Source organism: Perognathus longimembris, chromosome 3, assembly GCF_023159225.1.
Source record: "Perognathus longimembris pacificus isolate PPM17 chromosome 3, ASM2315922v1, whole genome shotgun sequence".
Lineage (NCBI taxonomy): Eukaryota > Metazoa > Chordata > Mammalia > Rodentia > Heteromyidae > Perognathus > Perognathus longimembris.
In genome coordinates, this window is record NC_063163.1 from 8,505,764 (window position 1) to 8,523,501 (window position 17,738).

The window sequence follows — 17,738 nt, forward strand, 5'->3', positions numbered from 1 at the left end:
CAAAGAAGACCGGCAGGGTCTCTGGATAAAGGAAGGGAGGGGCTTTGAACAAAGCCACGTTGGGGGGGGGGGGTCTCCAGTGCCTCAGTTCCAAAGGGCTGGAGAAAGAGGCCCCGCTGACAACATTAGCATTGCCCAATGCAACTCCAACCCATTCTGCCCCTCATGAGGCCCGGGGTGGACTTCGGGTCTGTTGCATTCCCAGGAGCTCCAGGGGTCTTGTCACTTTCATTCCCACTGCTCAGTTTTTGGGGTTTTTTTTTTTTTTTTTTTGGCCAGTCCTGGGCCTTGGACTCAGGGCCTGAGCACTGTCCCTGGCTTCCTTTTGCTCAAGGCTAGCACTCTGCCACTTGAGCCACAGCGCCACCTCTGGCCATTTTCTGTATATGTGGTGCCGGGGAATCGAACAGGGCCTCATGTATACGAGGCAAGCACTCTTGCCACTAGGCCATATCCCCAGGCCCCACTGCTCAGTTTTTGAAGCCTTTTTCTGCTCTCACTAGCACCCTGAAAATGCAGCTTCCTCATGTGCTGAGATCTAAAGATGATAACTTGAAGGCAGCTCCGCCTGGAAATCCCGTGACACGCTTAACTCCAATTAGCCACCAGAAAACTGGAAGTGGAACTATGGCTCAAAGTGGTAGAGTGCTAGCTTTGAGCAAAAATGCTCTGGAGTAGCACCCAGGCTCTGAGTTCAAGTCCCAAGACAAAGCAAAGCAAAGTTATAATAAAAGGAACATTTTTGCCAACAGATAAAATTTGGCTGGAACATAGAGTCTAGGTTATTAAAGACCTGTCTGTTGGGCACCGGTGGCTTGCGCCTGTAATCCTAGTTACTCAGGAGGCTGAGCTCTGAGGATCACAGTTCAAAGCCAGCCCTGGGAGGAAAGGCCATGAGACTCTTATCTCCAACTAACCACCAGAACACCAGAAAACCAGAAGTGGCACTTTGGCTCAAGTAGTAGAATGCCAGCCTTGAGCTGAAGAGCTCAGGGACAGCACCCAGGCCAGAAGTCAAGCCCCATGACTGACCAAAAAAAAACAAACCTGTGTGTTTATAGAGTTTGAGACAAATTGATGTACAATAGCTTCCCATCAGTGCTGTGACAATAATCTCACAAACCCAGTGGTCACCGTAGTTCTAGAGGTCCCAAGTCGGAAATGGATTTTACAGGACTCACATGGAGATGTTCCCAGAGCTACATGCTACGGCCCCTAGGGTAGAATCTATGTCCTAGATCTTTCTGGCTTCGACAGGCTCCTCATATTCCTTGGCCTTTGGTCCCCTCCAGCAACTGCAATCACAACCATGCCCATTTTGCCCCTGTGACTCTTTATAAGACACTTATGATTGATTATATTGATATGTTATGATTGATGATATTGACTATATTAGGTCCACTCTGGGGGTTGCTATTCTGGGTACCACACCATACAGCTTCAAACATACCATCCCTAAAACAGCAGGCAAAAAGGATGGCCCTCCCTCTGCTTGACACTTGGGAGTCATGGGTGATAGTTGTTCCTGCCTGCAGATGAGAGCTCCTTTCTTTGATCTCAGCAAAGTGCCTCATTTCTTCCAACCTCCCAAGTCCACCTCCTGCTAACACCCTATCTGTGCCCTGAATGTTGTTGCGGGAGTTCACTCATGTGCCACACTCAGGTTCCAGCAAGATGACCACCTATCCTAGGTATGCTAGGCTCTCCTAGCTCCTGGACTAAGTAGGCTCCGTGAGGTCCCCACAATGATGAATTCACCCAGTGGTGATGTCTGGATAGATCCCTGTCCTTAGGCTGCTCGTAACTGTGTTGATTTCTAATAATAAAACAGTCCATTAGAGAGTCCATCCCTAAATGCTTCCAAATATGAAACAAGCTTTGTATAGACAATAGGAAATGCTCCCCAAAATGGGAACCTCTTAGGTGATGTGGATCAGTAGTCTTTTTCTTCCTGTTTTCTGTCTCCACCAACATGCACCCCGAGTCAGCAATCACAGGAGTGTATAATACATCTTTTGTATTAAACTCTTCACACAAGAGGGAGGTTGAAAACCCCTACTGGGTTAGAACAACAAAGAAGAAGCAGCGTTTAGTCATGGTTCCCCAGGCTGGCACGGGCTAAGCTCAGGAGACGAGACGTCTGTGGTTCTGTGTGTGGCTCTGATCAGACCTCAATCCAGTCCATCTAGGAGCCATTCGAGAAATGCCAGAACACTCCGAACATGCTGATCGACTTTGCTACCAGGATACACACACACAGTCATACCAAAGCAAACAGAATGTGGTCCCAGTTGAAGCTGGAGTTCAGACCCTGGGAGCAGTGATCCACCCTAGCCTTTCTCAGATAGCAATCCTGTTGACACAGGTACAAGCAGATAAGAACTGCTGACAGAACTGCCCGCAGAGAGATCTAGATGCTATAAACGAAAAGCTTCTCAACCTCTGCCCAGCAGTAGAGCAAGCAGTTCTTGGGAATGCACGCCTTTCCGAGCACAAAAAGCCCCCCGTCAGATTTATGCTGGAGTAAGTTTAGTCATTTCATTTTCTGGATGTCCCTCTGAATGTTTTCCTCACCTCTTCGGCAACCCTACTTCTGTTTGAAGTAAATATGACTTAGCAAATAACAGGTATCAGGTAGTAATTAGCAAAAAAATATATCCTTTCTGCTCTGGAGGGGTGAGGCTTCCCCTAAGACCCAGGATTGTGAGGATGAGGAGAAAGGCTTCGTGATGAAGCTCTGGCTGGCTGTGGCTTTGGCTTGTGGCCCCCTTCCTCGTTCTACCTTGCCTCGTCCTCGGGGGACAATGAGGAGGTCATGTTCTCTGACATCTGAGAGGTAGAGCACTATAGGTTACGGCCATGACATTATGGACACAAACCAGCGCAACAACAACGTGAGGACGTTTTGTAGGACCTCACCGGCCTGGCTTGCTCACTTGTTCCTCTGTTTCCCTAGCCACCAGGACTCTCCCCTGTCTGGTGATTAAAGATGGCAGCATGGAGAATGCCATCAGGAATCAGATAGCATTTTTTGTGTGCCCGTACTGGGGCTTGGGCACTATCCCTTAGCTTTGTTGCTCAAGGCTGGCACTCTACCACGTGAGCCACACTTCCACTTCTGAGTTTTTGGTGATTCATTAGCGAGAAGAGTCTCATGGAAGTTCCTGCCAGGGCTGGCTTTGAACCATGATCCTCAGATCTCAGCCTCCTGAGTAGTTAGAATTGCAGCTGTGAGCCACCGGCACCTACTGGCATTCTTGAAATGAGAGGTTTGAGGAACAGAAAGACTAGACAAGCATGGTGGCCAGAGAACCATAAATATCAAAGCAGGCTTGAAGGGGGAGGCCAAGAAAGTTACCAAAACTTGAGAGGAGAACGCGTCACGAAGCAGAGTAGATGGCTGAGCTCAGAGAAGCGGTGACAGTCACTTGAGGTCACAGCCAAGCTGTGGCGATCTGGCAGGGGCACCCGAAGAACAAATACTTGACTTTCCTTCCCTCCCTCCCTCTGCTCTGCCCTGCTTTGAAAAGCCCCCCCAAAAAAGTCATGGCCATTGGGAACATGGACAAGATGCAGGCAGGTCAGCATTAAGGGGCGGTCAGAAGCCACCGGGCCTGTGGCGGGATGAATGGCACTAGCAAGTGACAGAGCAGCATCTAAACACTGTACTTGAAGAACAAGACAGCTCTTCAGAGACGAACTCAACAAACATTGAGTTTCTACTTTGTGGAGCGCATCATGGGAAAGGCAGAGGATTCTGGGATGGTAGCATCTCCCACGTCCTGGAGTCCTTACGCCGTGCTGTAAGCAAATGGTTTTCCGTGTGCTCCACCCCAGGCTGTCCAGAAGAACAAGTTTTCCCAAGGCCACGACCAGTAAGGAGCAGAAGTTAGATCGGGCTGCGGCTCTTGTCCTTCCGCCCTGCCCTCCCTCAAGCAGCCCTTCCCTCGAGGCCTAGCTGGGAAGGAAAGGCCTCAGGTGGGTCGTGTGGAGCAGTCTCCGCCCTCAACTTGGATAGCAGCAACAGCTGGGAACTGGAACAGCTGGGAACCCAGGCGATCAGAGAGAACGAGTTTCCCTTCTTAGGGCAAGGACTCAAACAGCATCTAAAATGCTCTGAAGTGGGCAAAAAGGCAAAGCCCTGGGCCACACTGGGCCAGACAGGTGGACAGGGCCCAGCCCAGCCGGACAGGAACGGGAAGGAATCCTCCTGCCCCGGGGCTGCACTGGGAGCTCCCCGGGCAGAGCTGTGGTCTTCTGCCTGCTCGAGGCTTCTCACCCGGGGTGGGGCGGGGGGGGGGGGCGCTTTCGGACCCACAGCCTCCAGCTCACCCGGAGTTTGGTTAGAAAGGCAAATCCTCAGCAACTGTGCAGTCTGTCTCCTCAGACACAAGGCACGGTGGCCTCTGTGGGTTCCGATCAAACAGGCAGCTGGGGCCGGTGGGTGACGCCTGTAATCCCGGCCTCTCAGGAGACTTAGGTCTGACGATGTCAGGTGGAAGCCAGCCTGGGCAGACAAACCTTAGCAATTCTTGTCTCCAGCGAACCCAGCCGAAGAGCCAGGAGTGGAGGTGTTGCTCAAGTAGGATAGCACCAGCCTTGAGCACAAAAGCTAAGCACGAGCTTAAGGCCCTGAGTTCAAGTCCCGGTACCAGCACTACACACACACACACACACACACACGTGGATGATACGTGGACGGCTGTCAGGATGTACAGGTTATCTGTGACTCCCCAGTGCAGTGGGTTTTTGTTTTTATTCGAAGCACGCTGCACAGAGCACCGGCCCCACCGGGCACTGGTTAGAAATGCAAAGTCAAATGTCCACCCCAGACTGACGGCGTCAGCAGGCCTGGGGGCGGACAGGGCTCCGGCTGGCTCTTGTCACAGCCCCCTGGTCATTGTGAGGGACACGCAAGCGTGGAGCCCCGGCAGCAAAGACGTCGAAGATGGCCTTCCGAGGGGGGTGAGGAGGGGGAGGGGAGGCACGGGGTCACCTCTTGTGAACTTGCAGGGGGGGGAGACGGAGGCCAGGGGTCTTGTGCCGCTGCTGACATCATGGTGAGCACCCCGTCCAGGCGGGGTTAGGGTCTCATGCTTTTACATCGTGTTCCTTCTGATTCATGTGCCTTGCTGCTGGGAAAAGGCTGGAGACCGCCGCGCGGGTGCTCTCACTGGGAAGCTAGCTACTCCGGAGGCCGAGGGCTGAGAATCACAGTTCAAAGCCAGCCAGGTCGGGAAAGCCCCATGAGACTCGTCATTCAACCAGCAAAAGGCCAAAGTGGAGCTTATGGCTTAAGCAGTAGAAGGCCAGTCTTGAGCTGAAAAGCCAACAGCCGGCACCCAGGCCTTGGGTTCGAGTCCTCATGCGGGTACAAAAAGAAAAGAAAAAGAGCTGGCGTGCTTCTGCTGAAGGGGGAGCCCCGCGGGGGAGGGGGGGCACCCCCGGGCCCAGTGCGATGGCCACATCGGGAGCAGGTGCGCCCCTCGAGGGGGGCGGGGAGGGGAGGCTGAGACCACAGAAAGCACTTGACAGCTCCGTGGTTTCAGCCTGAGGAGAGCCCAGGGACTTGGGAAGAGGGAACAGAACGCGGCCGAGCGTCTGGGGTTTGCCTCCAGTGGGCTTTGAGGTGCTTTGGGGAGGAAATGGGAAGGGCGTGCTTCCCCCAGGGGTGCGTCTCACTCCCAAGAGTTTACTGAAGGAAACTCGAGGCCGCGCCCACCCCGTGGAGCCCTGTGGGTCTCGGGCTCCCATCACAGAGAGGCTGGAGCTCTGTGGTGAACAACACAACACCTCTGAGCTGAGATGCAACCAAGAGTATTGTGGTGACTTCACTTAATACCGGCATTTTGTTTCTCTTTTAGGAATGTCCAGGTCATGGGTGAGTATCCTTTTTTCTTGCTTGCTTTTTCGTGTTATACATTGGGTAGACTTTTCCTCCCAACCTTTCAAAGCATGGCTTGTGTGTCTGTCCCGTGGGAAGGCTACCCATCTCCTGCCCAGGCTTGCTGTCTCTGTGTGGAGAGAGGGATGTATGAGAACAGAAATGATTGAACTCTGATCTGAATGCTTCTGAATGGGATGTACACTGGCTTCCCTCTGCCAGGGGCTCTAGCTTGGAATGGGGACCACTGAGGGGGGTATTTGATCCCATGCTCTCCTCTTTCCATCAGAGTTGTCTTGGTTACCCCCTGAGCATCTTATTCATTGTGGTCAATGAGTTCTGTGAAAGATTCTCCTACTATGGAATGAGAGGTAATTCTTTAGACACGTCTCACCCTTTGGGAAGAGTGTGTGTCAGGGGTCAGTCCTAACTCTGCCTCTCCCCCCTTCACCTGCCCTCTGTGACAAGCGCTGCTGGTGCTCTACTTCCGGAACTTCATCGGCTGGGATGACAACCTGTCCACAGCCATCTACCACACATTTGTGGCCCTGTGCTACCTGACGCCAATTCTTGGAGCTCTTATCGCCGACTCGTGGCTGGGAAAGTTCAAGTGAGTGGTTAACGCAACAAGCCAAGTATGTAAACGGGAGCTTTGGGATGGTGGAATGAAGAATCAAGAAACAGCAACTTGCCAGGCACTGGTGGCTCACGCCTGTAATCCTAGTTTACTCAGGAGGCTGAGATACGAGGATTGCATTTCAAAGCCAGCCCCAGTCAGGAAAGCCCGGGAGACGCTCATCTCCAGTTAACCACCAGAAAACCAGAAGTGGAGCTGGAGCTCAAAGTGGTAGAGCGCTAGTGTGGAGTAGAAAAGCTCAGGGACAGTGCCCGGGCCCTGTGTGCAAGCCCCAACGCCAACCACCACCACCAAAACGCCCCATCCTCAGCGCCCAGCCAGTGCCTGGCATTGAGCAGCATCAGTGCAAATAAGTCCTTTAAGTTGCTCCCACCAAGCGTAACACTGTTGTCTCCTCTTGAGACAGTGTCAGAGTGCAGGGCTGGGAAGATGCCGACACTGCATCTCCGGCTGTGGGCTGGGCCTGCTGGGTGGCACGAGGTAGCCAAGGCAAGCACTGTCCTGCTCCTACAGGAGGAGCTCCAAGAGCATAGCTAGTAGGACATTGCCAGGAAAAGTTTCCTGGAAATGAATGGAGAAGTAGCAGGCCTTCCCGGACTCAGGATTTAATATAGATAGAAACAAGTATGTCCACTGTTTCCAAAGAGTCCTCTAAAAGTCCCCAATGGTCTAAAAATCCCTGGCCACCTGTTCTTACCAGGGTCGTGCTGTTGGAAGCTACAGTAGCTGGGGAAGGAGGAGGAGGAGGAGGGGAGGAGAAGGAGGGGAGGAGGGATCCGCCCTTGGATCCCCAGCTGAAACTGCACCCGACAGTCCCCCGTGGTGTCTTTCTGAGGGTGGCCTGTCTTCCTGACCGGGCACGCGTACGTCTTCGAGGAGCGACGTGAATGGCTACTGTGCACTTAACTAGGATTCTCTTCATCCTTCTACCCAGGACCATTATATACCTCTCCATCGTCTACACCGCTGGGCAAGCGGTGCTGTCAGTGAGTTCCATCAGCGACCTCACCGGCCACAGCCAAGATGGCATCCCGACCAGCCTCCCGGTGCATGTGTGAGTTCGTGTCCCGCTGTCCCCTCTCACTGGAGCTGAAGGGTGGCATTTGGTTCTTGAGGAGTGAGTTCAAGCCCCGGGATTGGCTACCTGTCTGGAGTCTTGCTGGCCAGCGAGGGGCCGCTCCCGGGCAATCTGGCCTGGTGGTCTGGTTAGAGAGATTGGTTTGTCTCCTGTGTGCTTCAGGTCTTTCATTTAAGAGCTCGCCCTCCCGCGGCTGGTCGGTAGGACTGCCGGTCAGGCTCACCACTACCCTGCCGAGTTCTCTGACTTGCTGGTGGATCAGAATTCTGTCCAGATGACAGTGCCTGACTCCCTGCCCTCAACGGCGGGAGGGCATGGTACCCGTGAGAGACTCAGCTACAAGCACAGTAAACACGGCCAGGGTCTGCGCCCAGTGACCCCGCAGAACCCTGGGCAAATTGTCTTCCCGAGAACATGGACTTGGAGATGGGCCGGGTTCTGATTCTGGCAGAGGCCAGAGTGTGAGAGCCCGGGTGTGTGACCCCAAGCTAGTGTCTTATCCTTTGGGCCTCAATCTCCCTCCTGGTTGTGGTACCTGTATCAGCCAGGACTACGGTGGGTTAATCCAGGGTGCGTGCCCAGGACACCCCTCTTGTAAATGGTAGGTATTCAGCGATCTTAGCTGCCTCATTTTTTTTTTTTTTTTTTGGCCAGTCCTGGGCCTTGGACTCAGGGCCTGAGCACTGTCCCTGGCTTCTCTTTGCTCAAGGCTAGCACTCTACCACCTGAGCCACAGCGCCCCTTCTGGCCGTTTTCTATATATGTGGTGCTGAGGAATTGAACCTAGGGCTTCATGTATAGGAGGCAAGCACTTTTGGCACTAGGCCATATCCCCAGCCTCTTAGCTGCCTCATTTTTGTTTCATGTAGTTAGTGTTGGAAAATGCCTGAACTCTTCCCAAGAGTAAATGATATATAATATTCAATACCATGTGCTGTGGTCAACAGAATGCTTAGCGTGACCACTTCAAACACAGCTCGTATTAAGAACAAAGAACAATGAAAGCAGAGTTTGGGCCAATTAATGATGATTCTGCAGAACTCTTTATCTGTGGAACATCTGCCCTGATTTTCTCTGTTTCCGAGTATTTCTAGTCTAAGAAACATCCGTAAGCAAGAAGGTGTGGGATAAACGCTTGGAAAATTTGGAGAGCTGTAGTGCCTAACTGAAAATTTAGTAAAAATATGAAATCAAGGTTGATAAATTGTAATGATTTTTTTTTCAATTCAGAAGGTCAAACAGCCATAGATAACCTAGAAAATACAAAAGTACATTAAGACAAATAACCTACTTCCACCACGTAGTTTCAACAATAAATCACAGCTATGTTTATTCCAGTTTTTTTCTACATTGTAAACCAATTAAGATTGCACTACACAGCCTGAGATTCTGCTCTTCGTCGCCACCTGATTGTCCAATGTCATTTAACGACTGTTGTGAGTCTATCTTGATGGCACAAGACACAAGTGTTATATTTCTTCAAGTAACATTCCCTTGTTGCATGTGTGCGTGTGCTCAGCTCAGGGCCCCTGCACATGCTAAACACATGCTAAGCACATGCCAACCACATGCCAAGCACATGCTCTATGGCTGAGCTACACCCTGCCCCTTACTAAAATATCTCATTCACACAATCTTTTGCTGGAAATGATAAAGCTCCGAAAGAACTTTGCTCAGATCTTAAGGCATGACTTTTCTCTTCCTAGATGATACAATTTTAGATAGAGGTACGATGTTCAATGGAGTTCAAGTTTTCATCCCACCCTTAGACTGCGCTCCTGTTAACTATCCCCATCGGCAAAGCTGAGCCTCTTGGGCTGGAATGTAGCTCAGTGGCACAGCACTTGCCTAGCAAGCAAAACCTCCTGGGTTCAATCCCTAGTACCAAAAAGAGAAAAGACACACACACACACAAAAACAGTTTTTAAAAAAAAAGCTGAGCCTCTTCCTAGGTTTAACCCTGCGCCTGGTCCTCCAAGGGCAGTTGGGGGGGCGGGTAGGGAAAGGGGAGAGGCGCTTACTTCTACAGACCGTTCACCTTGGCCCTAACCCATACCTTTTCCCAGGGCACTGTCCATGATCGGCCTGGCCCTGATAGCGCTTGGTACAGGAGGAATCAAGCCCTGCGTGTCAGCATTTGGTGGAGATCAGTTTGAGGAGGGCCAGGTAAGAGCATCCCCCCCCCCCAGAGCCCACACCAGTGAATGGTAGCCCCCAGCAGCCAGGGCCCTGGATGCTAAGTCTGTTCTCCATCCCATTCTTCTCTAGTATGTCTCAGAGTAAGATACTGTCCCGTGCTAGTGGCTCACACCTGTAATCCTAGCTACTTAGAAGACTGAGGTGTGAGGATCATGGTTCAAAGCCAGCCAGGCAGAAAAATCTGTAAGATTCTTGTCTCCAATTCACCACTAAAAGTGGTTAATTTGAAGTGGAGGTGTGATGGGGTTTGAACCCCATCATTGGCATCAGAAAGAAGAGGAGGAAGAGGAGGAGGAGGAGGAGGAGGAGGAGGAGGAGGAGGAGGAGGAGGAGGAGGAGGAGGAGGAAGAGAGGAGGAGGAGGAGGAAGAGAGGAGGAGGAGGAGGAAGAGAGGAGGAGGAGGAGGAAGAGAGGAGGAAGAGAGGAGGAGGAGGAAGAAGAGGGAGGAGAAGAAGGAGGGGGAAGAGAAGAGGAGGAGGAGGAGATCACAGTGTGTTCAGGCTAATGAGGTTGCTAGTGGGGTCCGATAGCGGAGGCACGTGTCTGGTACATAGGTCAGCTACTTCATTGATGACATATAATTTAGAGATAGACGAAATCTAACTTGTCCTTTCTGTGACAGGAAAAACAAAGAAACAGATTTTTTTCCATCTTTTACTTGGCCATTAATGCTGGAAGTTTGCTCTCCACGATCATCACCCCCATACTCAGAGGTAAGGAATAGCTGCATGCGATGTTCATTCTTGTTCTTTTCATGAGGAGGAGGAAAGTCAGATTTTAAAAGAAAAGCTAAGGGCTGGGAATATGGCCTAGTGGTAGAGTGCTTGCCTCACATACATGAAGTCCTGGGTTTGGTTCCTCAGCACCAAATTTGTATAAAAAGCCAGAAGGGGCGCTGTGGCTCAGAAGATACAGTGCTAGGCTTGAGCAAAAAGAAGTCAGGGACAGTGCTCAGGCCCTGAGTTCAAACCCCAGGACTGGCAAAAATAAAGAAAGAAAAAGAAAAGCTAAACTCCTGTCCCGTTGGTTTTGTTTCGACCTCTCTTTAGTTTCGCTGTCAGATGTCAGCGAATCCTATCTGATGATCTAACAATCACCAAGGAACCTGAAGCATCCTTATCCCAGGCAGCAATTACTTTTGCTGAGGGTCAGCCTCAGACATGATCCTTCTACCACTCCCTGCTGTGTAGCTAGAACCACAGGCATGCACCGTCATGCCCATCTTGTTTTGAGATGAGCTATTATCGCTGCCAATGCTTTTGCATTGTCATGAATGGAAATGTCTTCATGACTATCGCTTTGCTACTCGCTGACTTCTTTCCCTACATCACTGTGAAATAGCTAGTCAGACAAAGTCAAAATCTGTGTAGAATCAGATTATTCTGAGGGGCTCCCGCATCCCACGGAAAGTTTCCAGTAATCTCTGCTGCGTAAATACGTTTTTTAGACCAACTCTAGGATTTCAAAGCTAAAATAGCTTTCAGTCAGATGGTATCAAACTCTCACTTGCAGACCCAAACCAGAAACCTAGACAAGACCATTCATTTAAGAATGACTAATTTGCCCCTGCAAAGGTAGAGGTCGTGAGATGTGAGAGAGAAAAATGAATGGTCCCAAAGCCTAATATATGAACAATCTGGCCTTTCACAGAAAAACTTCAACTTTTCCCCTACGTAATATCTAATTATCACCTAATATCATAAATGTAGGATCATAGAACGTTGACTTACCAGTGTAGTTCTGCTTCACTTAACTGAGTTCCATGTATTGGAGTTACTATATCCAGTTCATATTCTGCCTTACCTTGGAAAACCCACAGAAAATAAGAATCCACTCGCTCTGTGGGTGACCCAGGGTCACACATATATTTAGGGATGGAGATAATAACCTGTTTCCTACAGTACAGCTTTGTTCAGCTGGTAATGGATAAGTCTAGAAAATTATGTAAAAAAAAACTTTAGTAACCAGTGAAGAGATTTTAGAGATAGGAACTATATGTCCATTACTGATGACACAATGATATTTTAATCTCGTCATTTCTTTCCAGTTCAACAATGTGGAACTCAAACGTCTTGTTACCCACTGGCCTTTGGAGTTCCTGCTATTCTCATGGCTGTAGCCCTAAGTAAGTAAGAAATCAGACTCTCAGGAGGCCCTGAGAATTGTGGTTTGATGCCAGCCAGGGCAGGAAAGTTATCTCCAATTAACCACCCCCTCAAGAAAAACCCAAAAGTGGAGATGTGGTTCAAGTGCTAGAGCAGCAAAAAAGCTAAGCAAGAGTGAAAGGCCCTGAGTTCAATCCCCACTACCAGCACACACACACACACACACACACACACACACACACACACACACACACAGTGAGTAGGTCAAAGGAAATGTAGATTCAACCCATTGGCCATGGATGGTAGGCATTGAGCAAGACCATAAGTAAATGCCTCTCTGCCAGTCCTATAGGACAGAGCACTAGGAGGGATGCCTTAGAGTTAGCTACTGTCAGAAATCTCAGGCCTGCGGCTCATACCTGTAATCCTAGATACTCAGGGAGCTGTAAGGATCACAAATCAAAGCCAGCCGACAGGAAAGTTCATGAAATTCTTATCTCCAGTAAACTTCCAAAAAGCCAGAAGTGGAGCCAGAAATGGCTCAAGTGGTAGAGTGCTAACCTTGGAGAAAAAGAAGCTCAGGGTCAGTGCCCAGGCCCTGAGTTCAAGCCCCATAACCTACTAACCAGAGAGAGAGAGAGAGAGAGAGAGAAACTCCAGGGAAGAATAGTCTGATTAAAAATCTACTTCAATAGTTGTGGCCACATTTCTGTAACGTGCCATAGAAAAATTCTACCGCATAGGAGTAAAGTTTCAACAGACGAATTACATTTCCCTGAATATGGAGAAGAAGAAAAATGATGAGAAATAAATTTTTCTCATCATTGCCTCCCAGAACATTAGAGCAATGTTTATTATCTTTGCAGACCAGTGGGCTCATCTGGAGGGCAGAGACCCTTATACCCTTTGTCTACCTGTTAGCACGTAGAGCTGGTGCTGAAAAAAATCTGTGCAAGGTGGCCGGAGCTGATGCCAGGCTTTCGTGTTTGTATATCAGAACAAAACATAACCTTGTTAGGGGTCAAAAGAGCTCCCTCTCCTGAGATAAGGGACCCAGCACCTCCCTAAGTTAGCCACTTATCTCCAAACAAGATAATAACTCCAATAAAAGCCATCTCTTGGGCTGCAGGTAGGCATGGCAATCTCCACATTAACATGTCTCCTTTTCCCTGTCCAGTTGTATTTGTCATTGGCAGCAGATTGTACAAGAAGTTTCAGCCACAAGGGAACATCATGGGCAAAGTAGTCAAGTGCATTGGCGTGAGTATTTCTAGAGCTGTCTTTCCATGATGTTGAATCACCGCACCCCAGGGCCTCCTGCTTCCTTCACATGCGCATGCAATGGACCTTTGACTTCCCTGTCACGTAGTTTTAATATTTTTTACCCGTTTTTATAAAATTTAATTAATTTTTTTGGCCAGTCCTGGGCCTTGGACTCCGGGCCTGAGCACTGTCCCTGGCTTCTTCCCACTCAAGGCTAGCACTCTGCCACTTGAGCCACAGCGCCACTTCTGGCCATTTTCTATATATGTGGTGCTGGGGAATCGAACCCAGGGCTTCATGTATAGGAGGCAAGCACTCTTACCACTAGGCCATATTCCCAGCCCCTAAAAATTAATTTAAAGCACTGATTTCTTATAAAATTCACCGGATGGAAAAGTACACAAATGGAGAATATGGTTGTTGTTGTTGGTTTTTTTTTTTTTTTTTTGCCAGTCCTGGGCCTTGGACTCAGGGCCTGAGCACTGTCCCTGGCTTCTTTATGCTCAAGGCTAGCACTCTGCCACTTGAGCCACAGCGCCACTTCTGGCCATTTTCTGTATATGTGGTGCTGGGGAATCGAACCCAGGGCCTCATGTATGCGAGGCAAGCTCTCTCGCCACTAGGCCATATCCCCAGCCCGTTGTTGTTGTTTTTAAAAAAAGGTGACATCAATCAAGATGCCTTGTAGTCAAAAACTGATTTTTGGATGGTAACTCCTTTGTAAAACTACTGAATAATAATTTTTTAACTTCAAATTTAAAATAATAAATTAATTTAAAAGAAAAGTACCCAAATGGAACTTTAAAAAAAAAAAAAAGGATGAGAACTGGCTTTCGAGCCATGGCAAAGAAAGTGAGTCCTCATTTATCCACATGGTAGGCAATGCCGGATGATTTTCGGGGAGCAGGGACGCAGAAATAGAGAGACAGGAGTTTGGCATCGGGGAGGGGGCTCAAGCACTGGGAGGCAGAGTCCGCAGCTCCACCTCTATTTTCTAATAAATGAATTTGGGGGTAGCAGACTCTTACACTCCAGTTTTTAAAATGATGCTTAATTCAGTTATGAGAGAGATTTTTAGGATGTCTGCAGCCGCCTACTATGTAAATTTAATTTAGCAGGCATGAACTCTGTAAACTTCAAATGCAGATCATATCTTTCTGCTTTTGAAAATTAGCAACCAAATCCATGCATGTCATAAATGGAATTAATCCATGGCTTTTTGAACAATTAACATGAAAACAGAATATAAAAAGCATTTCTACATTCTTCTTTTTTCTTTTCTTTTTTTTGGCCAGTCCTGGGGCTTGGACTCAGGGCCTGAGCACTGTCCCTGGCTTCTTTTTGCTCAAGGCTAGCACTCTGCCACCTGAGCCACAGCGCCACTTCTGGCTGTTTTCTGCATATGTGGTGCTGGGGAATCGAACCCAGGGCTTAATGTATACAAGGCAAGCACTCTTGCCGCTAGGCCATATCCCCAGCCCCATTTCTACATTCTTAAAGACATAAACTACACCGAGCAGGCCCCGGTGGCTCTTGCCTGTAATCTTAGCTCCTCCGGAGGCTGAGGCCCGAGAACCAATATTTGGAGCCCGTCCACAGCAGGCAAGCCTGGCAAGACTCCTCTCTACAGATAATAAGCCACAAGCTAGAACTGGAGGTACAGTTCAGTAGTAGATCGCTGGCCACGAGCTAAAACTGAGGGAGAGGTCCTGAGTTCAAGTCTCACGACCAGGACAACAAAAGAAAGGAAACCGCACTGGGGGAGTGGTTCAAGAGGGAGGTACTTCAGACACTACCCCAAAGGAGAGTAATCTTCAATTTCAAGTTAGTTAAATAAATATTAAAATATTGAGCTAAATAAATATATCTAAAATGAATCTTACCCATTCTACTTTTGTTTGTTAATTCTCACCCTAGGAAACCTAAATGGTGACTCTGCCATAAGTTATATGGCTATTGAGATCCAATTCTCTAGAGGATCCAGACAGTGTGACTCAGTTTACCCGAACTGAATAAGAAAAGGGTTTGAAACAAATATATCAGCTAAGCATTTCAGCATCTTCATTATGCTAGTATATACGATGGGAAATTTTGCTTTTCACACATACGTTTCATTAAAACCCATGAATGGAAATGGGTTTTCCTAATTAAGTAGTTCTGTTTTGAAATTTGATTTTTCTTCCTTCAGTTTGCCATCAAAAACAGGTTTAGGCATCGGAGTAAGGAGTTTCCCAAGAGAGAGCACTGGCTGGACTGGGCCAGTGAGAAATACGACGTAAGTAACCTTGCTGGCTACCGGGGAACCCATTCCATTATCTACCCTTTCATGGTTCCTCTGTCAGCAGACAGGCAAAATCAAGATGCGGAGTATGGAACCAGAGGCCAAACGGTCCACTGTCTCATCCTGACCCTTGTTAGCTTGTTAAATAAGATGATGAGTGAGCAGTTTTACAAGCACAGCACACACATAAACGTATAGACACCTAAGTGTGCATGTATAAACATATATACACATATACACATGTACACAGAGATACACTCGCGCACATATCATGAGGCCTGGAGCAATGGGTGTAATGTATCTGGAAGCAGCATTCTTGCTTTAGAGTGTTTGGTGTAATCTGCCATCCGTTTGATGTGACTGTGGTTACAAAACTTGAACTATGGAAGTGTTAAGGGGTGACAATGTCCATCGTGGGATTTACACTTAGTGGAATTTGCATTTCACAAACTCAAGCCATTTGCCTCCTGAGTAGATGTTTCCCTTACATTTCAATTGCTTGGACCTTTCTCTGGCACAACGAGTCACCTTCCAGTGTGTCCCAGGTGCCAACACTTCAACCCCCACTGTGAGTGACGCCACGAACTGATGACGTCTTCTTCCCCACCTACAGGACCGGCTTATCTCTCAGATTAAGATGGTTACCAAGGTGATGTTCCTGTACATCCCCCTCCCCATGTTCTGGGCCTTGTTCGACCAGCAGGTAAGGGGTCCGCACATCTTCGGTGAGCGAACATCTTGGGGACATTGCCAGATGCCGAACCACACTTAGCATTCAGTTCCAAAGAATGTTCTAGTTTCCCTTTTGTATTTCACTTTTTAAATTGTTAGATCACATTGATCTTATTAAGTAAAAAAAAAAAAAATCATTCCAGAAGCCTCAGTGGACATTTCTGGTGCAGAGCCATGAAGAAACTAAGGTAGAGAGAGAGAGTCAAGGCAGAGCCATTTGTTGGGGGTGGGGGGGTTCCACCAGGGCCTTCAGGCCTCTTGCCGGTCTAAACTGAGTACAGAGAACCTGTTTTCCCACTGACCCAGCATGGTAAGAAGCGGTCTTGTCTCTGATGGGCCCATGGGCTCTGTGAGCTGAGAGGGCCTTACTATCTTCCGCTTTATTAATGGATTAGTTGACAGTGCTGAGGTTTGAACTCAGGGCCTTATATTGGGTCGTGGAAAGTGCTCTAGCACTTGAGCCACTCCCTCGGCCCTTTTTTGCTTTCGCTTTTCTATTTTTTAGGGGGGGGGGTCTCACCTTTTTGCTCAGGCCGCCCTCCGTAGCTGGGTTATAGGGCAGCACTACCAAGCTGCTCATATCTCCGGCTTGAAACGGGAATGATTTAGTCCGGAGGTTCCATTCTCGGGTGTGACAGAGCCATTCCCCTCAGAGCTTCAGACTTGATAAGAGACATATGAGAACGTTGCACAATGATTTTAGACAACTCAGTGTGTGGTGATCAGTAGAGAAGCACGAAGATATCCTTTGAGGAGCTGAAGTTTCCACGCGTATTTATTGTACAGGGGGTTATTGCAAGAGTCTGAGCTGCCCTTGGGGAACATGTGAGCGTATGCATTAGTCTCATTCCTTAAGTATGAGTAGTTCTGTGACGACCAAGGCCACACACTGTCTTCCTTTTGGACAAGAGCTTGCTGGAATCCAGCTCACAGTAGAAAGGAACGCAGTGCCAAGTAGCTGGTGACAGGGGTGGCGGACCCTCAGAGTAAGTCCTGATCACCTCGAGGCTGCTGGAAGCGCTCAGTGACTGGCACACAGTAGGAACTGCAAGAGGGCAGCTCCCACCCTCCTGGGCCCCCCCCACATCCTCCCCCCAGAGCTTGAGTCTCTCCCAAGAGGCTTCCACCCAGACCCGTACCTTGCGCCCCCACCGGAGGGGCCGAGTTCTGGGCACTGTGTCTCCTTCGGGAACAGAAATGCCACCTGCTGCTTCCTGCCTAAGGCTGTAATGGACCGGGAGGCCAGCTTCCTGTTTAACACAACTTTGGGTGTTGAATTAGCTCCTTAGTGCAGGCACTGGGGCTTGAACTCACAGCTGCCCGGTCTCGCTTGGCTTTGTCACTCAAGGCTGGCGCGCTGCTTTCGGCTTGCTTGCTGTCTTCTGTTCAGTGGAGGAAGGAGGCTTGCAGCCTTTCCTGATCAGGCTAGCTACGCCCCAGGCTTCTCGATGTCAGCCTCCCAGGGGCAGCTGGGATTGCAGGGGGAGCCGCCGGCACCCGGCTTCAGCCACTTTGAATCCCTTGACACCTCAGCTCTCACTCCTAATTGAGAAGAGAGT

The 17,738-nt window shown here is 49.1% G+C and overlaps 1 protein-coding gene across 1 annotated transcript in view; it reads left to right on the top strand.

Annotated features, from left to right (window-relative positions):
- The first annotated feature begins 2,203 nt into the window (after positions 1 to 2,203).
- Positions 2,204 to 17,738, top strand: part of Slc15a1 (solute carrier family 15 member 1) — a 29,191-nt gene continuing 13,656 nt past the window's right edge. The window contains exons 1-11 of the mRNA XM_048340579.1: positions 2,204 to 2,365; positions 5,865 to 5,881; positions 6,107 to 6,255; positions 6,353 to 6,494; positions 7,456 to 7,575; positions 9,666 to 9,765; positions 10,421 to 10,511; positions 11,846 to 11,923; positions 13,081 to 13,163; positions 15,355 to 15,441; positions 16,061 to 16,150. Of these exons, the coding sequence (XP_048196536.1) occupies positions 2,204 to 2,365; positions 5,865 to 5,881; positions 6,107 to 6,255; positions 6,353 to 6,494; positions 7,456 to 7,575; positions 9,666 to 9,765; positions 10,421 to 10,511; positions 11,846 to 11,923; positions 13,081 to 13,163; positions 15,355 to 15,441; positions 16,061 to 16,150 (1,119 nt within the window). The remainder of the gene's footprint in view (positions 2,366 to 5,864; positions 5,882 to 6,106; positions 6,256 to 6,352; positions 6,495 to 7,455; positions 7,576 to 9,665; positions 9,766 to 10,420; positions 10,512 to 11,845; positions 11,924 to 13,080; positions 13,164 to 15,354; positions 15,442 to 16,060; positions 16,151 to 17,738) is intronic.